Source organism: Podarcis melisellensis (genome assembly GCF_964234715.1).
Source record: "Podarcis melisellensis genome assembly, chromosome: 6".
Classification (NCBI taxonomy): Eukaryota; Metazoa; Chordata; class Lepidosauria; order Squamata; family Lacertidae; genus Podarcis; species Podarcis melisellensis.
In genome coordinates this window covers 36767329-36793235 of record NC_138538.1, presented here as the reverse complement: position 1 = coordinate 36793235, position 25907 = coordinate 36767329, and the positions used below count along the sequence as shown (strand labels likewise).

The following is a 25907-nucleotide window of genomic DNA, read 5'->3' as shown; positions in this document are numbered from 1 at the left end:
TGAAGGCAAAGAGGACATCATCCTCAATTAACTAGGAAGCTTATGTGCACGCCCAGCGTAATTTGAAAACACTTTTCCACCACCGTTGCCAGAAGACAAGGTGGCCAACCAAGTGTTTCGGTGACGTGGACAAGTGTGGCAGGCATGAGACTATTCATCCTGGGCAGCAGAAAAGACTAAGACTGGCTTTGCTCAGGGAAAATGACAATCCCTCCCTTTCTCCATATGCCAAACCCTGCATTTTATCATTGCAACAATCTTGTGGGATAGGTTAGGGTGAAAGAGGGTGACTGTTCTAGGGGAACTGTAGTGCAATTCTATGCATGTTTACTCAAAAGTCACTGTGTTCAGTCACTGGAAAGTGTGTTTAGGATTGCAGCTGTAGTAAATAAGCTACACAAATAAATAAGACCTGTGCCCCACTGATTTTCCTTGGAAAACCCACTCTTTAGCAATAAATTGGACCAAATCAATGGAAAACATGATTGCCATTTGTTCCAATTTGGTGCTAAAGAGCGGGTTTCTGTGAGGGAAAGTGACAATGAAAGAATGGATAAGCTGTAAGCAGATGGTGCCGTCAGGTAGTGCCACCACCTGGATTGGCTGAAAGCAAGAAGGCCGGCAAGTGAGCGCTGGCTGAGGGCAAACTGAGGTTGGTGGAGCAGTGCCCCATTCACTCTCATGGACCAGTCCGCACTGGTTTCAAGCAGATGCTATTCTTGTGAGCATGTATCTGGAACTCCACAGAGATTAAAAGGAAGAGAAAATCCCACAGAGACATTTTTGATGCATCTGTCCTCATACTCACCCTTCCAGAAAATGCTTTTCTTTACAAAGAATGGCCACGTAGCTTCATTTCATGCATTTTTATGTAATGTGCAGTTAGGCTCTTCAGCACTGGGTTAAAGGGATAAATGAGCTTAAAAAATGAAGTACGTGAGCCCAAGCCCATGTCTTCAGCCATGTATAAATCTGAAACTTTCAAAACCCCGAGCCCTTCCTTTAGACAGACATTGAGAGCTGTGCAATTCTGTCTCAGAAAGGAATGAGGGTTTGTCCAGCTGCCATGAATGTAGGTATGAGTCAATATTTGAACTGGCTTAAGAACTGTGTACATCCAGCATTGGATAGAAGCCCATCCATATTCCTTTGCTTTGAAAATAACCCCCTGTAAAACTAAAACTTCCTTGCCACGCCCTGTATTGAACTTGGCATGTGTCTCGCGCATGCCAAGTCTCTCACCTGTCTCACACATGCAGAGCGAAGCGTCCAGGAAGCTTGTTTTCATATTTTTGTGAGAAATGAATTGTGTTCTAAGCAATGTTTGCTGGAGCATGTCTTAGCCAGCATCCGTAGCTGCAGATTTGCACAGGGCCAGTCTGCTTCTCTTGGGTTCCCTTGTGCATATCACTTTGACTCATCTGTGCTCTGCTATCTCTTATGCCTGTCCCATCCCCCAGAGCCCCGACCTCTGCTCTGTAAATCAGATGAGGTGAAACCTGCTGACACATTGATTATTATTATTATTTAAATCTGCGCTCTCTCTCTTTTTTTAGAAGCAACAGCAACATCCTGCTAGTCATTTGAAAATTTACTTGTGGCTTTTCACTGTCACTTTTGTGCCCTTTTAATATTGTTTTTAATAAAGCTTGAAAATGGGACTGTTTTTATAATTTCATTTTAAACTTTTTTGCCTTTGAGCCTTTCTGTTGAAGAGTACCCTAGGTATAAATAAGTAACAAAATTAAGAATAACACCTTGCCCCACTTTCTGCAGATCCAGAGTTTCCCCTTCTACCGCTTTGCTCCAGTTGAAGGAGGAAGAGTATATGTAGGAGGAAGCAATGATATAAAAACTAAATCGGAACTTGCCAGATTCTTTTTCCAAAAAGAAATAAGAGAAGGTAGTTACTTGCATTACAATTAAGTAAGCTAAGGTGGGAAGACTGATGCAGCAATAGGCCTATGCCGTAAAACGTTTAAAAACATTAAAAACAATGGAGCTAAACCCATAAAAACTTAACTAAAAGCTGGAGGGTTTGATTAATGCTGCCATCTTGGTTCTCCTCCCAGTTACTTGCATTAAGAATCTGGAAAAAGGGGACCTCATAGGTCTGCCTAGTTCAGTATTGCCTTCCATGACTAGCAGTTCTGTGTTTCAGGGAGGGAACATTCCTAGCTCTAGCTGAGTGAGGTTTTATGCATGCAGGGCATGTGTTCTACCACTCCAGATAATTTGGTTCTTCCCCTTTAGGGTAGTGATGACCAAACAGCAGAACCAGCCAAAAAGATGGGTTTCAATGGCACCAGTGAAACTATGTGTGATCCAAGAATTGTGGCCTAGCATCCTTGAGTGCATGCCTTGGGTTGTATGCCACAGTCACATGGAACAGCAAGATGTCTTTAGGCCCATCTTGACACTTACGTTTGTGGACCACATGCTGATTTCTGTCTCATTTTCCTTTACAAAATGGCCTAAAGCAGCTGTGAATATTGCCTCTGAAACCTCATTCAGCAGGGAAAGTTACACTCTCTCAATAATAGTAAAACAAGACATCCAGTTCAAAAGACATCCCAAAGACACAGTGGAATATCACTGCCCACCAAAATGGCAGAAGGAGATGGAGCCAGGCAGGCAACATTTGGACAGGGGGAAGATTCTGCTGTCTTGGTCCATGACAGAATGGTCCCTGTCTCTTTTACACAGCCACCATACTTCCTCGGAAAGAGGGGGTGCAGAGAATGCCTCTGATGGTTCATATGTGACAATGAGGGTCTTGCCTTATCCCGGTCCAAAGTGTATTCTACTCCCGAACATCCATCACATAGCTTTTCAGTATTGCTATTAGACTTGTCCCACAGAGGATGGTTGATGCATTGAATTGCTCATGATTTACATTCTCCAAGCTTGAAAAGCTGGTTTTAAGTCGCCCTGTGTTGTGAAAGTGACCCTTGATGAGTCAGATAAATGTACGGGTAAGGCTGCTCCTGCTACTACTGCTGACTCTTTATTCCACAGCACTCTCTAAAATATGAAGGTGACAAAGGGCTTACAAGACATATCCATGAGGAAATGACCAAGTGATGAAGGAGGTGTATTTCTCAGTGGTCCCTAGAGAGCAGCTCAGTGCCAGGGATCATACTTTTCAGCTGAATTACCTAAAACCCAATTATTATTTTTTAAGCTTCTCATGGTGATCACTTGCTCTGTTGTTGCTGGGTGGCTCTTTCTTTCTTTCTTTCTTTCTTTCTTTCTTTCTTTCTTTGGCACTTCCAGACTGTTGAGATTGAGTTTCATCATGGAAGAAAGGTGGACTAAATTAATAAAACAAATAAAAAAGCACTCTATATGCAGTGAACAGCCTTCCTTGGCACAGCCCACAGTGTTTTAATGGAGCCAAGTTTAACTGTTCCCATTGCTAGATGGGGGGTGGGGACCCATCAAACAAATCTCAACCTTGGCCTGGAATAATGCTTGTTAAATATTAGCAGAATCTCTTAAGGTTAGCTTGAGAATTTGAAGTATTTGTGTGTTCAAATGTGTGTGCGTGTGCCACACTTGGAATTGTGTAATCAAGGGTCATATTTCACTGTACAATCAATAACCTTTTGTATGGGACTTCAGGTTATTTTTCAGCAAACTTTTATTTATTGTACTGTTGCAAACTTGTGGTTTGTATCATAACTTTCCTGTACTTTGGAGTGAAAAGAAGCTTAATTCCTGAGTAGCCAGAGTTTCTTTCTTTTTAAAGAGAAATCCAAGGAATATTTCAGAGCTATGGTGGTTTGGATTAAAGTGACATCCATGGTTTACAATAACAACATTAGTTCTTGCAGCATCTTAAGGACTAACAAATATATTGAAGCATAAACATTCATGGGCCAGACGCCACTTCATCAGGGGCATGTTGGTCTCTATAATGTTGGATAGAGACAATGTGATGTTCTGTGCTTAATCCAAACAGCTTTGTCATGTTTCTAGTCCTTGTGGTTGCTGAAATTAGAAATGTGGTAGAATTATACACGTGCAAAGCAACAATTCCCAAATACAGGCATAATTTTACAGCATAAAAAGGAATCCAAATAGAAGGTCCTAGTGTAATAATAGATAACAAAAGAGAAGAGACCAAAGCATGGATGCCAGCAGAATTTTTTTCAGTTCAACACTATAAACGATCATTCATAACTAGCACCACAGCATGTCTACTATTTCTGGTAGATCTGGTGACTGAACAGCGTTGAGACCTGGGTAGACCTGGCCTCTGAGAAACATGTTTTTCAGGTCTATCATCTTTCTTGTTTCTCAACAGTTAGACATGCTGTCCATCTATGAGTCTATCTGACATCCAGATGATGCCTTTCCATTCACAGCTGAAACTCTCAGTGCTTTTCCTCCTTCCCTTCAGCCCTTCCAGCCCTTAATTAATTGTCCAGTTAATACAACTGCACTACATTACCCTTTAAAAAAAAAGCACACCAGAATTTAAAATAACAATACTCGTTTACACTTCAGGGCTTTTACACACTGCTCTTCTCTCTCCTCTCCTTCAAGCAGAATGAGTATAATAACACTGGGTTACATTGCAAGGCTGGCACATTCTCTCTGACACAGCTCCACCTTCTGTAATATGGGTAAAATAATCATGGATTTTGAAGTGGTTTGCCCATCGTTGTAAGCCAGAGTTATGCTGGCATGTTATGCTGGCTCCTGCAAAGGAGCTCACACTCACCTAGCTCCTCACCAGGCTAAAAAGCACACGAGAGCAGCAGCTATGTCAAGATCTGGCTTAGTGGGCCATCTGAACCCAGGATCATCATCAAGGTCTCTTTTCTTTAACAACAACCTGCAACCATAAGACAGATTTGTGTGTTTGTGCTTGGTCATGGTTTGGCTAATCATTGTATGTATCTGTATTGGTAAAATAGGTTTTTTTTAAAAAAAATTACAAACTCAGTGATGGGAAACCTCTCTCTCTTTTTTACATTTCATTTGGCATGAAATAAGACTTAGATTAGAAATATTGTGCCTTTCCTGCTACCTTCTGCTTTGGAACAGAAACACAACCTTCCAATCACAGCTTCTTTTATCATTTTCAATTCATTATTCTTATTCTTATTAAAATCTATACCTCATCTTTTTCCTCTAAGGTGCTCAAGGTGGCAACATGGTTCTCCTTCTCCCCTTTTTATCCTTACAAAATCCCTGTAAGGTAGGACTTGAACTCTGGTCACCCAGGCCCTAGTGGCTTATGCTAACCACTACACCACATTGATTCTCTTCAATGAGGAAGCACTTCAATCCATAAGGTGCCAGCTAGAGTAAAGGGCTGGCTGATGCTTTACTTCTTAATTTCAGTGGTGCCACACTCACCACACTGAACGTGTGTGTGTGTGTGTGTGTGTGTGTGTGTGTATTAGCACTGCAGCAGCCAGCATAATAGAGATCAGCATCCCCATATCTGAAGAAGTGTGCATGCACACAAAAGCTCATACCAATAACAAACTTAGTTGGCCTCTAAGGTGCTACTGGAAGGATTTTTTTTATTTTGTTTCGACTACAGCAGACCAACACCTGTAACTAGCATCCCCATGTCGGTGTGAGATGTTCCGATTTGGTGTGTCTGACACTTGCAAACAACTTTACATGAGAATTGACTGATTGGGGCCACTGGAAAGGAAAAGGCAATTGAAACCAGAAGCAGGACTTTCTATGATGGGCGCAAGTGTCTCCAAGAGGGAAAGGCACCTGCATTCTCCAGGCACACTTCCGGCATTTTCAGCTGTGTAATTGTGCTGAACTTGGTGCACTGGAAGCTACATTACATATACAGTGGTACCTCGGGTTACATACGCTTGAGGTTACATACGCTTGAGGTTACAGACTCCGCTAACCCAGAAATAGTGCTTCAGGTTAAGAACTTTGATTTAGGATGAGAACAGAAATTGTGCTCCAGCGGCGTGGCAGCAGCAGGAGGCCCCATTAGCTAAAGTGGTGCTTCAGGTTAAGAACAGTTTCAGGTTAAGTACGGACCTCCGGAATGAATTAAATACTTAACCCGAGGTACCACTGTATGTCTTAAAAATAATGTGGGTGCTTAAAGATTTTCCAGATTATGTTTGCACCTGGAACTGCTTCATTTCTGATATGATGTTTTTAGCTGTGCCTATGTAGTAAAATGAAGACTCTTGCCTTGATCAACTCATGTTTGCAAACATTGTGGAGTATGTTGCCCCATGACTAGTAGTGGGGCAACTATAATACAGGAGTAGGGAACTCATGTCAGGGAAGTGAGTGGCGCTGTGGTCTAAACCACAGAGCCTCTTGGGCTTGCCAATCAGAAGGTCGGCAGTTCGAATCCCCGCAACGGGGTGAGCTCCCGTTGCTCGGTCCCAGCTCCTGCCAACGTAGCAGTTCAAAAGCATGCCAAAAAGTGCAAGTAGATAAATAGGTACTGCTCTGGTGGGAAGGTAAATGGCGTTTCTGTCTGCTGCTCTGGTTTTGGTGTTCCATTGCGCCAGAAGCAGCTTAGTCATGCTGGCCACCTGACCCGGAAAAACTGTCTGCGGACAAAGGCCAGCTCCCTAGGCCTGAAAAGCAAGATGAGCGTCGCAACCCCAAAGTCGTCTGCGACTGGACTTAACTGTCAGGGGTCCTTTACCTTCACCTTTACCTTTAGGGAACCCATGGTCCTCTAGATGTTGTCATACTGCAGCCCCCATCATCAGTGATTGTTGGCCATTCTGGCTGTGGGTGATGGGAGTGGGAATCCAACAACATCTGCAGGATCCCAATTTCATATGTGAATTAAACCGCTGAAGGAATGGTGTTGATGCAGGTTCATTGCACTTGGGTGGGGCAGAAACTCAGTGCTACTAAATAAATCACTGTCCCCAAAAGAAGGAAGCATGACTTCAACTCCCGACACTGACCTCCCTGTAATTTAGATGCATTAGTGTAGGCTCAGAGTAGCAGAAGCATTAAATGCCTTTTTTTGTGGAATGATGGCAATAGTGAATCACCAGTGGAGAGGCGAGTTGAGTCCAATTCCATGGGGCTGGATTCCAGCAGAATCCCTTGTTCAGTATTCTGGACTGCTAAGATGGTTTCCAGGGAAAGAGCAGAGGAAGGTGGGTGTCCAGTATAGCCCAATATTATTTTCACATTTTCACAAGCATTGCAGGTGATCAGGCTTAGCATCCTGAGCCAAGCCACATCTGCTGTGCAGGAAGGTTCACCTGACACCTTCATTATATGCCTTTAGGCACCGGGCAATAATGTTCCACTTTGGCTGGTTGACATTCAATGTCCTTTTAAAATGTGTTGGGACAGGGGTTATTGGATTGTTTTTGTTTTTATTTTAATTATATATTTTGTGTTTTTATCCTGTGAATGGCCCTGAGACCTGCAGGTATACGGCAGTAAATTTATTATTATTATTCATAGTCATAAAGAGCAGAGGGGAAAACCCAGGCCAACTGCGAACTCTGCTTTGAGCTTTGCAAGGGAGCAGCCTGCAAAGAAGGAACATGGCCAGGGGTATTTGCACTATCATGAAAACCATTTTGTAAAAGGTCCCCCTTTTGACTTGTGAACAGAGCACATCTGGGAACCAACTTAGCATATTTCAGATCAATATATGAATCTGTTCATTTTGGACTAGTGCTGGAGAACCTGTGGGTTAGGGTTAGGGTTAGGGTTAGGGTTAGGGTTAGGGTTAGGGTTAGGGTCAGGCCTGCCAACCAGGGGTCAGCAAACTTTTTCAGCAGGGGGCTGGCCCACTGTCCCTCAGACCTTGTGGGGGGCCGGAATATATTTTGAAGGGGGGGAATGAACGAATTCCTATGCCCCACAAATAACCCAGAGATGCATTTTAAATAAAAGCACATATTCTACTCATGTAAAAACACGCTGATTCCCAGACCGTCCGCTGGCCAGATTTAGAAGGCGATTGGGCCGGATCTGGCCCCTGTGCCTTAGTTTGCCTAGCCATGCCTTATAGCACACCAGTCCCAGACCTGAATTTCCTTTTTCTCTGATGGGAAACTTGAAAAGACTTCCTGAGATTAGAGCAGGGGAATTCAAAAGGCTTTGCTCCCAGCTGGGAAATTGGGAGACAGATTGCTTCCTGTACCCATGTGCTGTATGTATGTAGCTGGGCTGAGCGTGTGAGCCATATGTATGTCTGCATGAGCATATATGTACTGTGTGCCGTGAGAGGCATTCGGCCCTCTGAGGGATGTCTATCCTGCAATGTGGTCCTTCTGCTGAGAAAGTTTAGCCACCCCTCCTTCAGGTCCTTTTCTTCAGAATTTTGCCATGTTGCTTGATGCTTAGCAATACACCAATAAGCAATTTACAAATATTTGCAGTGCAAAATCAATAAATAACAAATGCCAAATAAATAACGAATTGCCAAAAGCCAGAGAACCATACATCAATGGAATTGACTCTTGTAATGCCAGGAGATGATAGATATAGATAGATTCTGGTTTGCTTTGAAACTGAAGCCTGTTGTTTGCCATGTGCTTAAATCTCTGAATGTTTCTGCCTTCCACCAATTGTTGTTTATGGTCTTTGAAGTCAGTTTTCCCAACGTTTTTCAGAATGCTCAAGAGCCTCATGGAGTGGCTGTGCCAACGCCATCAGTACCAGAAGGCTTTGAGGAAAAACCAGCTCTAGGTAAGATGACAGTTGTTAAGATGACAGTTGTTAAATCAACAACTCCTGCTTTGCACATGTACACCATTCAATTCAGCTTGTCCCAGACCTTTGTACTGATGATCTTTTGACATCACTATTGACTTCCTTGCAACGGCAGCACAATGACACACACTTTGGTACCGCACAGTCATAGGGACACAGAAGCTGGAGTCAGGTGATTGGTCCACCTACCTCAGTTTTCCCAGTAGTGATGTATGGAAGTGAGAGCTGGACCATAAAGAAGGCTGATCACCGAAGAATTGATGCTTTTGAATTATGGTGCTGGAGGAGGCTCTTGAGAGTCCCATGGACTGCAAGAAAAACAAACCTATCCATTCTGAAGGAAATCAGCCCTGAGTGCTCACTGGAAGGACAGATCCTGAAGCTGAGGCTCCAGTACTTTGGCCACCTCATGAGAAGAGAAGACTCCCTGGAAAAGACCCTGATGTTGGGAAAGATGGAGGGCACAAAGAGACGACAGAGGACGAGATGGTTGGACAGTGTTCTCGAAGCTACAAACATGAGTTTGACCAAGCTGCGGGAGGCAGTGGAAGACAGGAGTGCCTGGCGTGCTCTGGTCCATGGGGTTACGAAGAGTCGGACACGACTAAACGACTAAACAACAAACAACCTCAGTGTTATTGTCAACAAAGACTTGCAGTGACTTTGCAGGATTTCAAGCAGGGTTCTCTCTCAGCCCTACCTGGAGATGCTGGGGATTGAACCTGCAAAGCAAATGAGATACCAAAGCAATAATGAGCATTTTAATGTGGCATCCTGTTATTTTTTATAGCAGGACATTTTTAATGATCAATGAAAAACAAACCAGAAAACACTTTACATTTATTTTAAAATATTCACCATTAGTTCAGTAGTTTCTGTTAGAACATGTTCCAGCTTGAGAACATGTCTGAGAACTTCTAGAAATCTATGCTGAACCTAAGTCCGACTCAGAGTAGACTCGCTGAAAACAATGGACTTGAGTTACTCATGATGACTAACTTTTGTCCATTTGTTTCCATAGGCCTACCTGGAGTATCACTTGGTTGGATATCACCCAAAATATTTAGTGTTGCTAACAGGAAGACAGCTTGGCACCGAGTTAAGGGCAGCTATCATAAAGCTGAATCAACCTCTTCAAGAGCACGTTCAGCTAGTTTCTGCAGTCAGGCAGCCATGGCAATTATCAGACATATTTAAAAATATAAAGTTACTTCCCTGTTAATAAGTCAGTCTTGTTTGCTACAGTGCATATTCACTAGGAAACGGGAAAGTATTCGTCCTGCTTGTTTTGATTTCAGCCCAGGAAAAGGCTGCCAGTCTTGCAGGCTCCAGTATCTGTTCCTGCATTGGGAGGAACATTTCCTGGACACCAGCTATGTGGAGTGCTGAATGTAGTTTCACAGAGCAGCTATTAGAAAAAACCATTAGATTCCCATCGAGATTGCTTTGCTGGTTGTTCTAGAAAATCCAAATGTAGCTGTTACAGTGGTAGATGAATGTTTCTGTTGGGTCACCACCCAGCCTACATGAATGGTATGTTGGGGGCTGTTTAAACCAGAGCATTGACAGATAGGTGCCAGAAAAGGAGCTAACCCCTCACCTGTGCCAGTCACCCTAAAATTAAAGCAGTGATGTTTCAAATCGGAAGGTGATCCAGCACCGGCAGCAAAAGAGCTAGGAAGAAGCAGTTTCAGGAGAAAACTGGCCATTCAAATGACTCCTGTGTTTCCATAATGTGTGGTTTTGCTCTGTAGCTCTAAACTAGATGTGACTTGCTCAGTGCATATTTGCATTTACTGTGCAGGTTTTTTAAAACTGCAGATAGCACTAGCCGGGGAAGGGTACTCGAAAGCAAACAGCATATTCAGTGGAATGATCTTCCCCAAAACTGCAGCAGGGGACGATAGACTTCAACTCCCACTCCTCACCTTTTGCGGTCCCAATAATCAGCTCCCACCCCCTACAGCTGATCTTGTTTTCATTGTAAAAACCTGCTCAATTAGATGTAAATGTCCATTTAATGAACTACATCTTGTTTGGCCCTTACTCTGCCTCAGCAAAAGAAACAAGGCAGTTATCTAATCATCTGGGAGGTTGCATAGCTCAGTTGGTTACAGTGTGGTGCTTATAACACTATGGCTGCAGGTTTAACCCTCATATGGGGCAGCTGCATATTTCTGCATTGCAAGGGGTTGGACTAGATGATCCTCAGGGTCCCTTCCAACTCTATGATTCTATGATTTTTTTGATCCAGATGATTGAGCTCCCTCCAATTACCTGCATAGACCTCCTTCGCATGCACAGGAGATTCTGAACCACATGTGAGCACACATGGTTCTCTGGAATGAGACATGGATGCCATGTTACTGATAAAGTTTCCCTTTTGCATCTCCAATTTGTATCAGTTTCAGAATCTGAAAGAGTTTCTGAAAAGTGATAAAAGCTATTTAGTTAGAAAAAACTGTCAAGGACCAAAGCAGTCTTCTCAGTTTCATGGAATTCCAAAACTTATCCAGTGCCCTCCATCAGCACAAAAATTATCACTTGCATAACAGAACTCAGCCCCCGCTCCTCTCCCTGCATTAGGGGTGCCAACTTGAATAAAATATTGTGGGGGCCCAGGTAAACCCCACCCCACATAATCAATCACATGACGTAGTGTACACACACCATTTGAATGGGAATGCCCATCAACTTTGTGGGTGCTTGGCCCCCTCATATATTTTATTGTGGAGGCCAAAGCCTCCAGGGCCCCTAGGAGTTGACTCCTATACACTGCACCTTCCCCAAATTTGCTCTGAAGGGTTGGGAGGAACCCCCGCCCCCCAGGGGTGGGGGAAGGAAGATCCAGTACGCAATTGCCAATCCTTGTGCTGACAGAATGAACGCTCACTCCTCCGATTGTGAGTGCCCTTTGCAGGACCGCGCGCAGCACCCCCAAGCCACGTGAGACTTGCCAGCTGGTTGTGCTGGCCCTCCCCCCTGATGTCGCAGTTGTTGGGGGTTCCCACCAAACCCCAGTTCAAATAATCCAATCAGAGGCTTTGATAGAGGTGGGTCCAGCCAAGCGGACCGCGAGTGAGCAGGCTTCACTCTGGTCTGCTCAAGGTGAATAAAAGGGGGGCAAACAGAATGTGTTACTTAGAATGGAAGGATGGAAGGAAACCAAAAGTAGAAACTATTATGAATGGACTTGTATGACTTTATGTCTGTTTCTTCTCTTTTCAGGGAAAGGGGGCCATGTTTAGGGAAGCTTTTAATGTTTAATAGGTTATTGTATTTTAGTGTTTTATTGGAAGCCGCCCAGAGTGGCTGGGTATAATTATTATGATGATGATGATTATATGATTATTTTATTATTATTTATTATTATCCCCGCCTGCCCATCTTATTAAAGAGTTTCTCAGCATTGCCTAACAGAAAAAATGCCTTAATGTTGACTAAAATGAGAGGCCACCTTAACACCACTGTATGTGTTGTTGTCTCCCCAGGACTAGCTTCTCAGATCAATGGCAATTACAGAAAGTACAATTCGGTTCTTGATCTGAGACCCAAGGCATTTGAAGAGAACTACTTGGATGATGAATACATTCCACCACCACCACCTGTTCCCCCTCCTCCACCACCACCACCAACGGTTGACATACCACCACCTCCGATGGAAGTTCCACCTCCACCTCCCATGGAAGCTCCACCTCCACCTTCTGTGGAACCCCCACCCCCACCAATGGTGCCTCCACCCCCACCACCTCTTCCAGGAATGCCAGCGCCATCTCCTCCATCCCTGGCTCCACCTTCATTCTCATATTCCAATTTGTCTTCCCCCAGTACTCCATCCCCACCAGACTTCATTCCTCCTACTCCTCCGCCTCTGGCTTTTAGGGATGGCAAAGCCCCTCGTATGCCTCCCATTTCACCGGCGCTTCACACCCCACCATTCTCCAATGGTGTGTCCAAATGGAAATCTGAGACTGTTCTGAACCTGAGGCAGCCCGAAACCATTTCCCCCAATCCAAACCTTGCTTCTCCAAGCACTCCCACCCATAAGGTGTCACTATTGCCACAATCCAGCCCAGAGCCTCACCTTACCTTTCCGAGGTCATTAAAAGTACCTCCCCCGACTCCCGTGAGAACATCCTCTATATCCTCGGCAGAAAAAGAATCCAGTCCAAGAGATGAGCAGCTCCCCAAGTTGACTCCTCATAGCCGACCTGCCCTGCCATCTAACTTTACTGTACGAAGTGCAGCCACGGTTCACCCAGAGGGAGAAGTCGCAGGGAAAGCCGCAGTGGAAAAGCCTTCCATGTTAACCACAGAGGCTGGAAGTTCAAAACGGACATCAGATTCTAATGGCTCCTCTGCCTCCCTCCTGAAGCATGAGGCACCCCCAGGTAAAGAAACAGATTCTTCGGACTGGGCGTCCTCTGATGATGAAGACTGGAAGGAACGCAGCAACCTGGACAAGCTAAAGAATGAATTGTCTGCCCTGCTGTCCTCTTCGTGCAGAAAGGAAGACAGGCCACTAGACAGAACTGTATCTCCCAAGACTAAAGCCAACGTTACCAATAGCAACCAAGTTGTTCCAGATGAACCAAAACAAGCTAGGCCTGCCGTGACAAGCCCAAAATCACCAGCGGTTACAGAAAGCGAAAGGAAAGGAATCAGGCCTGCTAATACACCTTCCATGGGCAAAGCATCCCCCAGTGATGCTGCCTCAACACTAGACAACAAATCCACCTCTGTGCAAGCAAACAGTGTTTTGAAATTCAAAGATGAACTGGAAGCCTTGTTGTCACCAACCAAGGACGGGGGGCCACCTTTGGCTTTTGCAAACCTAAGACATACTCCAGAACCAAAGAAGCAAGTTACCCTTCAGTTTGGTGGCAGCCAGACCAATAGTGGTGAGCCTGGGCTTCCAAAACCCACAGCAAGTCCGAATACACCAAAGACGGAAGTGACAGAGAAAGAGCCTAAGATTCCTAGCACCTCTGCTGGCCACTCGGCACCTGACAACACTTGTAAACCCCCAGCCTCTCCTCTGAAACCAAAGAATGAACTCTTGGTTCCATCTGCACCTTCACCAGCCTCTTCTGGCACGGCCTCACCTCTACCAAATGCATCTCCTAACATGGATTTCTCTCTTTTCCAATACAAGATGCATAGGACGAGGTTCGGTTCCATTGACAGCCTGGCTTCTGCAAGTTCTTCCCAAACGACAGAAGACGGAACCACCAGCACAAATCATAATGAAAACCAAAGAGACTCAGCTGAGCGCAGGCCCTCAGAGACATCCACATCCTCTTGGAAGACAGAGAAAATGAATAGTGAAGTTTTGGTTCACCCTGTTACAGGAGAAAAAGTAGAGAGGGGATCCCCAATGGCTCTCCTCTTAGCTGCACAACAGAGGGCCCAAAGAGGTAGATCTTCTGCCTCTGCTTCCCGACAGAACAGCTACTTGTCAGAGAGGCCCCAGTTCAAGTTATCAGAGAAGTTGCACAGCAACAGCCAGTCAGAGACTGGGTCACCCACTATTTACTACAGTGACTCCAAGCCCAACTCTGTCACGATTGTACCAAAGTCTCCTCAAAAGGAATCCTTTGCAGCCTCTGAAAACAAGCAGCGTAATGGAGCAGGAATACCTGACAGCAGCACCTTGGGCTTGTCAGAGGGGCAGAGGGATCAGAAGCCTCAGACATTTTCCAGTGCCTCAGAACAATGTGGGAATGCGCAGAAGGTCAAGGAGATGAATGTCTCCCAGAATCTTCCCTCATCAAACAGGCATGGGACTTCCATGTTAGTTCAAGGCCTCCTAAGTCACAGCAGGCAGGAAGCTCCCTTGCACTCTCTCACAGCACCCCAAAACCATGCTAAAGACCACAACGATGAGGTGGAAGAGGGTTTTGATTATGAGATCATTCCCCCTCCTCCCGAGTTCAGCAACGATGCCGAAGAGGTCCCAGACGATTCTTCAAAAGGGGAGGAGAACCACAAAGCCCTCAATATCCCAGGTGGCAACCAGGCCTCAAATAAGCAACTTAATTCCAACCCTTCAAGTTATAACTACAGTAACAGTTATTCCCTGACATCCAAATCAATTCTGGAAAACAGCATGAGGCCCAGTGGATACAGTCACCATTACCCAGGTGGGAGCTACTCCTCCAGCTACCTCAGTTCCTATGACAACAGCCGTCCTCTGATCAAGAAGCGCCTCTATGTGACAGAGACGGATAGGTCGTATAACCGACCCACCATGTCTTCTCGCAGCATGAGCACACCCACCTCCTCCTATGGCCACAGTACAATGTCATACAACTCTCAGGCTGCGGAAGGGATGCGCCGGGCCAACTCCACTCACAGGAATGGTCCAAACAGTGCACAAGGGCGAAGGGTGTCCCTGGAATTACCTGGGAAGATGGTGACTTACAGTAATGCTGCCAGTGAAGCCATGTATAAAGGCCAGAACGGAGAGTACACTAGCAACACAGCAGCCGCTGGCAGGTATGTTCCACTTGCCATAAATGCAGGAATTGTAATGTGATCTGGGAGCTTCAAGGAAAGTGCTGCTGGCAAGGTGTAGGCATGCAGGCGACAACTATAAAATCCTCCAGTACGCACTGTCTAGTGTGGGGGTGGGGAAACCCTTTTCAAGCCAGGGGCTTCATATGCTTGCGGTGGGCAACCTTCCAGGGACCGTCTGCCAGTAGTGGGTGGGGGCAAGGGATTATGACTCCTATGTTTGTAAAGTTGGCTCCACTCCAGCCATGCAAAACTTAGAAGTGCTTATATATGGCTCTGTGGACCCAATGCTCTCCACCCCCGACCTAGTAGATCCAGTCCTTTCCCCCTCTCTAGAGAAGAGTAGAAAATCCCTGACGGGCCATTTTTTATCACATTATTCTCAGTACCCCACACAAGACATAACTGACTGTACTTTTGAATAAATACGGTATACTATCCATTGTTTCAAATTGTAGATTTCAACAGAAGTCTCATAAAGTTCAATGAAAAAAGCAGAAGACCCAGTGAATCAGTTCATTCTATATTCCATTCATGCATCAGGTCCATACATGTATAAGTGTCTATTCCACCTGTCAGTTCCTAGAGTCCAATAATCCACATGAAGGGTTGTTACAGTTCCACAGAGTCTAAGACAAGGACTTCTGGAATATTAGCCTTGTTTCATCAGCTGACTCATGCAGAAGTGCCCACTCAACCTCTTTTCTGAGCTTGGCGGTGGCAGCACTGGAGGGGGGAAACGGGACATTCTGGGATCAAAGTAATTCTGGGATGTCCCAGGAAAATCAGAACTCTTGAAGGGTATGTAGTCACAATACCAGATTTAGGTGAAGAGCTATGGAAACTGCACATGTGAAGAAGCACTTTTCCTCTTAAAATCAGCATGTTTGTTTGGCAAGGTTATTGACTGCATAGAAAACATTCAAAACACATTGAGCTGGGGCTGAGAAAAATCATTTTCTTACTTTCCCACCCCATATTGCTTCTCAGGACTTTGTATTATATTGTATAATTAATTATTTCCGTTCATGTGGTGACATTTTTGTTTTTCTCCCTCCCCTCTTCAGATCCTCTCATGGAAATCAACAATATAGTGGAACTGCAAATACATTTACCGTCAGGCCTGGAGCACGACAACCCATTTCTTATTCATACCAAGGAGGTCTTCGATAAGGCATGTACGAGGAAGCTGTATCGCCTTGCACCAGCTTTGGCCAAGTTATAGGCCTCGTCCTCTCTGCTTTGTTCTGGCTCTTCCTTTGATAGCTGTAAAATGAGGCACAAGAGCCTGTCCTTGACTGAAAGTAGTCCAAGCATCCGCTTGTAAATAGACTGTTTGTAAGTTATTAGGGACAAGGTAAGAATGAGTTCTAAGGGCTTCTGTGCAAAATGGATAAGGGGGCAAATTATGCCACATAGTCACTCAGCAACCTTTGCTTAAAGCATTTAAGTAATTACATAGACTTCCTAGTGACTAGTGCCAGCTTGGCCTGTAGAAGATTATATCTAGACTATCAGTTTATGGAAGAAATTTTCAGCACCATCTTCCTTCTTGAATGTGCATCTGACACTTTGAAGCAGCAAAGAAAGGATGGATGCCTTCATCCTAGTGGGAGGCAAGGAACAGAAGAGGAATCTAGGTGCAGAAAAGGAGAGCAGGAGCCAAGGTTAAGTGGGAGAGTTAAATGGCAGTGGCCCCAATAGGTATGTGGGGCCAAGAATTGAAATTTGAAGAGCCTAGTGGTTGGAAGAAGATGGCATAGTAGTAGGGAAGGGGACGAAGGGTTTAGAGGGATAAAGCAGAAGAAAGCAAATAGATGAGAGGGACTAAGGTTGCTTACTTTTTCTGGTAGCTGTGGCTTTAACACAGGAATGGAGAACCTGTGGTCCTCCTGGTCATGTTGGACTTCAGTTTCCATCATCTCTTACCATTGTAGCCGAAGTTGATGGGAGTTGGAAGTCAACAACCTCTGGAAGGCGATTAGTTCTCGGTCCCTGCTTTAATAACTCCACAAAAAGAGAAAAATTAAGCTGCTAGGATTTTTTTTTTCATCACTGCATCTCCATGTCAGAAAATGCCAAAATTACTGGATTTCAATTTGTCATGCAAGTACAAAAAACACAGGAACCTTGAGAGACGTCTATTGGAAATAATTGAGATTGCACCTTCAGACAATTCTACAGGTCAATTTTTAGACTAGGGAGTTTAGCGTTTTGTATGACTCACCTCTAGAGACGAGAATGAGACTTCACAGCATTCACAGCACAGTATTACTGTCACTTTAAAATGCAACTTGTTAATTGAATTTTGGGGAGAGGTTTTAATTAAGAAACTGCACCAGGATAAAATGAATCGAAATGCCATATTTGCCAGGATGCAGTCTGGAGATCCTGTTTGTCTCTGTGACCCCTGACCTGTGCCTCCATTGGTCCTTTCACCTTTGCCTTGCCTACTGTGGTGGAAAACTAATCACAGCAAGCAACAGGATATGGGCAGAAGGACAGAATGGGAGGCGTAAAAGGCTGTATCTTTCTTCTGCTGTCCTGGAATTTTTTTAAGGAGATTGGACCCATCTCCTTTGCAGTCTGAACATCTTACATACAAAGTGACAAAAGATGTCAAAGTGGGCACCAAACAGTTTGGTTTTAAGGTGTATGTGTTTTAACATTATGGGGCATTAAAAACTTTAGGTGCTGGCACCTATAAAAATTAAAGCCAAGTTATGTGTTGATGTATATCAAGGAAGCAATGCAGGTTTAAAGTTCAGCTCTGTAAATGTGAGCCTTGTAGCCTGATCCTTTGAGTAAGTTTTATTGAGTCAATGAGATTTACTTCCAAAAAGCTAAGTATGAGATTGGATTAATCCACCTTGGCTTGTTTGCCCATTTATGAGAGCTGTTCATTCTGTGTGTTGAATTTGTTGGTCTGGTCTCTGTTTAACGGCTGACAAGTGTCATGTTTTTGTCAGTGATTACATGATAAACCTGGATATCTTATTCCTAAATTAGTCCCATGTTGACACATGCAGCAGCAGCGACTTTCAAGACTGCAAAAACCCCCAAAAAAACCACCTCGCAAAAAAAAAAGTGGATTGTGCAAGAAAACTATTACATACCCAATTATTATTATTTATTGAAGTTACATCTCACCCTTCCTCTTGAATAGCTTTTCACACTTGTAGATAATACTGTAAACAATAAAATGTGCAGGCTGGCTAACTTAAGACTATTGAATTCTGTGGCTCTATTCAAAGTCTGACTTAGCTGGATACCACTCATATAAATCTTGCTGATTTGGCCTGAAAACAAACACTCTTTCCTCAATTAGTCTTGGCTCTTGTCCATTTATTTTGTTGTTGTTGATGACATCCGTCTGTCTCAGGAGACAATAGAAGAGTGCTCCTTTGGGAACGAAGTCAAACTGTTAGAGAGTTACAGCACCTGCTGTGGCTGTAGAAACCAATGCAGGAGAGACATGTTTTGTTGCAGCTGGGGCAGATGAAGACATCCAGTTGTGCTGCTGCAGATGCACCATGGTATTTCTTCTCTCTGTATTCCTCCTAGCAGCCATTCCTCCTCTGGTCACTTCAGTTTATTTAGGTGGCTGGTATTACTCTGTTCCCTAGGACGGCTTCATACATACACCGGGTGGTGCTGTGGGTTAACCACAGAGCCTAGGACTTGCTGATCAGAAGGTCGGCGGTTCGAATCCCCACGATGGGGTGAGCTCCCGTTGCTCGGTCCCTGCTCCTGCCAACCTAGCAGTTCAAAAGCACGTCAAGTGCAAGTAGATAAATAGGTATGGCTCTGGTGGGAAGGTAAACGGCATTTCCGTGTCCTGCTCTGGTTTGCCAGAAGCGGCTTAGTCATGCTGGCCACATGACCCGGAAGCTGTACGCCGGCTCCCTTGGCCAATAAAGTGAGATGAGCTCCGCAGCCCCAGAGTCGGTCATGACTGGACCTAATGGTCAGGGGTCCCTTTACCTTTATTACTCTGTTCCCTAGGACTGCTTCATACATACAGTAGCCAAGTACCACACAGGAAAGGGTTCCTGTACCTTTGAGCCCTGTATTTTAGCTTGCCATGTCATGGTGCTACAGTTGCCTTTTTCATGCATTACTGCCCTGCCCTGCACCACCTCTCACACGTTTTCTGCACATGAACCCATAGACTTGGATCGTAACGTAACTTAGCTTAAAATATGTTAACAGAAGGAATGTTTCCCATCCTGTCCTTCCGCATGGTGTCCTATGCACTCACACATACCCAAATCCTCTCTGGAGGGTTGTTGGGGGCCCTCCTCAACAATATGGGATGAGTTGTGGGTAGAAAGGAAGGGATGGGAAACTTTATTTCCATGAGCTTCCTTAAGTTAACTTATTTCAAGACCTGAACCATTATGTTTAGAAGCTGCAAAACTCTCTCCATTATGCACACAAGTCCCTCGAATGTTTTCCAAACATTATAGCCCCCCCCCCCTGCACAATGTACAGCAGTGTTGGGGAAATGTAACATGAAACAGTCTCAATGCCTTATACTTGCATGCATGGTTTGCCTCTATTATTGATTTGGAGGCTGCTTTTTCCAGACATGCAATGTTCTAAATTACCGTATTTTTCGCTCTATAAGACGCACCAGACCACAAGACGCACCTAGTTTTTGGAGGAGGAAAACAAGAAAAAAAATATTCTGAATCTCAGAAGCCAGAACAACAGGAGGGATCGCTGCGCAGTGAAAGCAGCAATCCCTCTTGCTGTCCTGGCTTCTGGGATAGCTGCACAGCCTGCATTTGCTCCATAAGATGCACACACATTTCCCCTTACTTTTGAGGAGGGGAAAAGTGAGTCTTATAGAGCAAAAAATACGGTAGTTGCTGCTAAGCGAATATCCGTATGAGATAGGGGAACAAGCGACTTGTATTCTCAGCCCTTGTCGAGGATTTTTCAATTCATTTCAGATTGCAAATACTTGTAAAAGATCACCATATTTTAAAAAGTTATAAAGCTGAAACAAGCTTGTGTAGTAGTTTGCCATCATAAGGCAATGTAAAGAACTGTAAAATAGATGTAAAACATGTAGAGAATAAATTGTATTGTGGAAAAATAAAGCACTTTGAGACAAGCATAGGGTTGCCATACTTCTGGAATTTCCCAGACATATCCAGAATACTGCAGTTGGCAGCTGTCCATGCGGAAATCGGGTAAGCGTCCAGGAAACACCCCCTCCAAACTCAACAACTTTGCCAAAAAGAGCTCAACAACTTTTCTTTCCAGAATTTCACTGTTTGGAATATGGCAACCCTGGATAAGCATATTGAATGCACTTTTTAATTTTCCTCCATATGCAGCATCTCTTCTTTAGTTCACTCACAGTGCAATCCTATACATGTTTACTCTGAAGTAAGTCTTGTGCGAGTTCAGTGGGGCTTGATCCCAGGGAAGTGTGTATGGAATTGCATCCATACACTTTTCCAGATAATGTGTGTACATGTGTGGAAATATGTATATGTAAATTTCACTCAATATTCTTGTGCCTTAAAGTTAAGAATGATTCTCGACAATAGTCACTTAAAAAACAACTTTACAATAAGTGTGTGTACTTGTAGAAGCCATAGTGTGTTTAATTGCCATATATTATATGAACAATCAAAAATAACTGGCTTTCTTTTTTCGATAGTGATAATATTCGATAAAAATACAATAAATTCCAAACTACTTTTCTGCTCTGAGTAAAACGAGAATGCAAATATTACTGTTAGTGGCTTTAATCCACAGTGAGTTGTGCATGAACAACAATGCAGAGTACTAAACAAGCTGCAATACTGGCAGCCGTCACATCTATGTTGGACGCATTAATCCATGAAGGTGCATGATTCTGCGCATCATTATGCATGCTTCTTGTGTGATAGTGTGAAAAGAGCACAACATGATACATATAGTTCACTGAAGAGCTTTGCACAGAAATTGTGAGCAATACCAATGCAAAATTAATACTCCCAACACTGAATATATTGCCGCCCCTCCTTCAAATTGTGTCGGTGTTCTATGAACCACAGAAATCAGGATCAAAGCCTGACCGTTCCGTGGCATCCTATTGTTAACAGCACATGTCATCAGTAAACCCCGTTTTCAGAAGGTCTCCCTCTTAGATAAGACAGCATAGGATTCTAATCCACATATCCATATATTAAACATTTAAGTAGTACTGCCAAAGATTGGTACCCAATGTAACTGCTGTAGCAAAGAATATATTATATTTTTAAACATTAATGAACACCAAAGGAATCAGTAACTTACCACTTGTAAATTATTGACAAAGCCTGCGAAGGGCTTCTGGTTTGCAGTACCTGGCATATGAGAAATATTGGAAGCTTCATTTGTGGAAGAACAAAAGTAATTTTGACTGCAGTTGCGTAAAATGTCTGCTCTGACAAAAGTCCCATTGACAAGAGGCGATTTTGAAATTATTGGTTTTCTTTCATCCTGTGAGGCAACAAATTGAAATAAAAAGTTGAACTCCAAAGCTTAATTTTAAAAGTCAAGCTCCCTGGAGCTAAAGGAGAAATTGGATTTCTTCCAGAAGCTGATGTCAGATGCCCCTGGCTCCATTGCTGTGGAATTTTTTGTGGTCAAGGCCCTTTTCGGTACAGCCAAAAAACCGATGCACTGGGGATGGTTTGCCGCTGCATTCAGTTCCACCCCCGGCTCCTCTTGATGTCCTGGCATTGCACGTATGACTTCAACTCCCCCAAATCACCCTTGCAAGCTGGCACATCTGGTCTCGGAGTGACTAGGATCAAAATATTGGCTCCCAAAGGATCCAACTCCTTCCTGGGTGCCTAACAGCCCCCCCAAATACATAACAAATTTAAGCCAGCACAGGAGATTGTTTCAAATGGGAAGGAAAATACTTTCCTTGGGCAGGGACACTGATAAAGAAAGAGGGAAGATTCCAGGAGCGCTCCTCCAACCTCATTTCCAACCCTGCTTGGACAGGCGCTACTGCCTTTGGTCACCACCACACCCTACCATAGGATTGTACAGTAACTGTTCAACTAATAAATAATAATAAAAGGTTGTCTTCAATTGGAACACCCAAAACCAAAGCAATGTTTTAAACCAAATTCAGCGAAACCATATCCATTGTTTCACTGCAGGTACTTCTTTGTATGCTGCAACATTACCAAGCCTTTGGATTAGAAGAAAATGCAACATAACCTTGTAGGTTTTTGTTTTTTTAAAATATATGCATGGAATAAGGTGGCTTTTGTCAATGGTTTTTTTGCCAGAGCTTATTGGACTCAGACTTTGGGTGCATAAGCTTTGCTTCAAAGAATTTGGCTTACAGCTCTAGCCTGCAGCCCTCCTCGTTTTCATTCCAGAGAGCAGCCAAAAATCTCCACATCATGCAGTGCAAGTACAGTACATGAAATGTATGTATAGCCTTGAAGTATTGCTTTCTGTTTTTTAAAAAAGTAAAGCTATAATCCTTGCAGCTGTGCAGACATGCTTGTGGGAGAAGAATCATAAACTGGGAAGGGGAGGGGCACATAAAACTCTCATATTTTAAGCAGCCTGGTCTATGAGCTGTGCTGGATCAGGCCAATCTAGCCCAGCATCCTGTTCTCACACTGGCCAATTAGATGCCTTTGGGAACCTTGCAAATAGATGAGGACAAGAGCACAGCACTCTCCCTACTAGTGCTCCCCAGTAGCTCGTGTTCAGAGGCATACTACTGCCATGCCAAGTTTGTTGCCATGCAGGTTGAACAAAAAAAGCCATTAGGTTCAAAAGATGATTAATTTCAGCTGCCTTCTTTTGCAAACGACTCAAACGTTCCTGCCACAAACATCTTATGAAGTCAGACATGGGAAAGGGGTGTGCAGTTTACCCTGAACAGGCCTAATTAGGCCCGCAAATGAATGCTTCCTATCACTGCTTTAGATACCATCTCATTCTGGTAGTGTACACAAAATCTGCTTTTGTAGGCAACTGGGGATAGGTTTTTGGCTTCCAGGTAGATGATCCATATTAATCCAGCCTCCACCTCCTTTGCTGTTGTCTTTAATATCAAGACCAGATGAGTCATCTTAAGTAGAGATGCACATCTGATGGGGCAACATGAGCAGAAAAGCTTGTTCTGCTGCTTACGAAGACTCCAGCTATAAATAGAAAACACATGTCTTCAAAGCTGCCCATACTTTCAGCAAGCCCTAACAGGAGAGTCTTTTGAAATGGCGAGTACTTGCATTAATCCTCTCAGAGGCACAAAGCAAAACTCTCTGAAACTTAAAAAACACAACCATCCTTGATTTTGTATAATGGGCATCTTAAGTGTACAAGTGTGTTCATGTCATTTTAAAATGGCGGCAAAAGCACCGTAAGATCCCAGGAAGTTAGCAAAGAAAAGAAGCAGAGTTGTTTGGGAAGCAACTTTTGGGATACTAAGCCGAGACCCAAACCTGACTCTCATCTGAAGCCTTGTGCCCAGAACACTATTGGATTCCACGCTCTGCTGAAAACTGTCTATTTAAAAATCTTTGAAATCAACATTTCCCTTCTTCTGCGCACAGCCAGGGAGCGTATTCCTAACTGCTGAAAGAATTACTGAAAAAATTATTAGTAAAAACAATTAAAAGCAACTATTTAAAAGTTTTTTAAAAAAATTAAAAAAAACAGCTATAGACCATAAATAAATTAAAACACATGCCAACATTTTGCATATGTAGGTAAGTTTATCTAAACAAGAATGTGCTTAGCAGGTGCTGAAAAGTACAAAAAAAAGCCCCTGCCCAGGGTCATAGGCAGGGAGATCCACATTAAAATACCCATTTCTTACAAATGCAGAATGATTATTATGGGGTGTAAGTTTCGCAGACTGAAGTGACTGACTGGGCAAATACAGGGCAAGGTTATATTGCAAGCAGACTGGTCCCAAGCTGTTAAGGGCTATATATAGCAAAAGTAACACTTTTTGAGCTTGGCCTGATAGCAAATCAGAGCAGTTTTCTGCTCACAGATGTTATATGGTGACAAGGTCTTGGTCCATTCTGCGCTAAGTGCAGCTTCCAGATCAAACTTAAGGGAAGTCCCACACATTGTAGGTTCATCTGACAATCTTGCCAAAAGGCAAGTGAGCAGCTGGGCAGGTCATAAACTACCCAATTAGACTACTAACCTGCAGTTCAAAAGATAAGGATGCAGCTGAAAGGTTAAACCTTTTCTACAAAGGACTGATCTTTGCTGTGTAATTTTCCACACTTTCAGAAAGCTGCAACATTACCATTCAAGCTAATTCTATCAACTAGCTCATACAGCAAACCCAACAAAGAATCTTGTGACACTATAAAGGATGGGCAGCCCACCTGATACCCTCCAGGTATTTTGGGCTACAGCTCTCACCATCCCTGACCAGGGGTCAAGCTGGCTGAGACTAATGGGAGTTGTAGTCCAACAATTTCTGGAAGGCATTAGGTTGGCTTCCCCTGCCCTAAAGACTAACAAGGTTTATTGTGGTTTGTAGATTGAGTCGGCTTCCTCAGATCTAGCAGTCTTTCAGGCACCTGTTGCAGTTTCTTTGGCAGGATTCATCAGAATGGAAGAGACAATGTGAGATAAAGTCACACATCAATATAATTTTCCTCACCAAACTTTTCAGGTTATCCTTACATGGGAATCTCACATTCAGCAAGGGAAACCTTTGACCATTTTAGACTAAGAAATAAGCAACAGCTGCCACCTTGTGGTACAGAGAAAAACCCAGTATAGAAAAATGTACAAAGCTATGAAGGCAGAGTTCAGATACTAGGCAGGCACAGCAGTGCTGTTTTGAGGTGCAGGATTCGATACAACCCCTCCGCCACACTGAAGTGACATCGGAGATATATGTGGAGGCTCACATTTGCAAGACCTTTTTTCCTTCCCATTTTTTTAAAGGGAAAATTGTGATGAAACACAAGTGGAACATGTGCACCACCTACCAGTGACTCATTACTCACACTGCAGTTTGTGTAGGTCGAAGGCCTGCCCTAATTTCTTGCTGAAAACTACCCATTCCACATGGACATAGGCCCTGAGGTTGATAGAAGCCCAGGTCATTTCCAGCTTTTGAAGCCTCTAACCATAATAAGAACAAAACATTACAACACCTGAACACAACATAAGGCACCAAAAGCAGAGCAGGGCACATTCAGCTAATGCTTTTCTAGCCGAGAAGGTGCGTCACATTTTGGCCTGGTGGGCATAAAAAAAGCTTGTGAATCGTGTCTCCCAAATTAACAAATGTCTAAATTTGAGACCCACTTTGAGATTCAGCCCCTGGACCAAGTGGGTATCCTGCCCCACCCCCTGAATTGGCCCTGGTGAGAGGACAATATGGATTGAGGACCTGCTGTTTATTTCCTTAAAAAGTGGTCCTTAGATACATAGAGGAGAAACACAGCTCAACAGACTGCAGTCATGGCCAGTCAATGTCTGAAACTGCCCCAGAATTAAAATGGAAAGAGCGTGGTAAGAGAAATTTAGGACAAGTGTTAACCTGAAATTAAAAAATGTTTGGTTTAGTGCTCCTCTCAGACTTAATAAGGTTTGTAATTTTTTTTAAAAAAAAGGTAAAATTGTTTTCTCACAGGTTTTTCCTCCAGAATATCTGGAAAATGTATTTTTCTTTCGCAAGAAAATACCATATA

The 25907-nt window shown here is 43.7% G+C and overlaps 1 protein-coding gene and 1 long non-coding RNA gene across 2 annotated transcripts in view; both read left to right on the top strand.

Annotated features, from left to right (window-relative positions):
* LOC309372596 (uncharacterized protein C6orf132) overlaps positions 1–17245 on the top strand; it is a 38243-nt gene extending 20998 nt beyond the window's left edge. The window contains exons 3-5 of the mRNA XM_081916301.1: positions 8604–8679; positions 12195–15201; positions 16287–17245. Coding sequence (XP_081772427.1) covers positions 8604–8679; positions 12195–15201; positions 16287–16392 — 3189 coding nt within the window. The 3' untranslated portion in view covers positions 16393–17245. The remainder of the gene's footprint in view (positions 1–8603; positions 8680–12194; positions 15202–16286) is intronic.
* Positions 17246–17489: 244 nt separating this feature from the next.
* On the top strand, positions 17490–19757 carry LOC309372680. The gene is made up of 2 exons (XR_014169606.1): positions 17490–18867; positions 19247–19757. It is a non-coding gene; the product is annotated as an uncharacterized lncRNA (long non-coding RNA).
* Positions 19758–25907: the final 6150 nt, after the last annotated feature.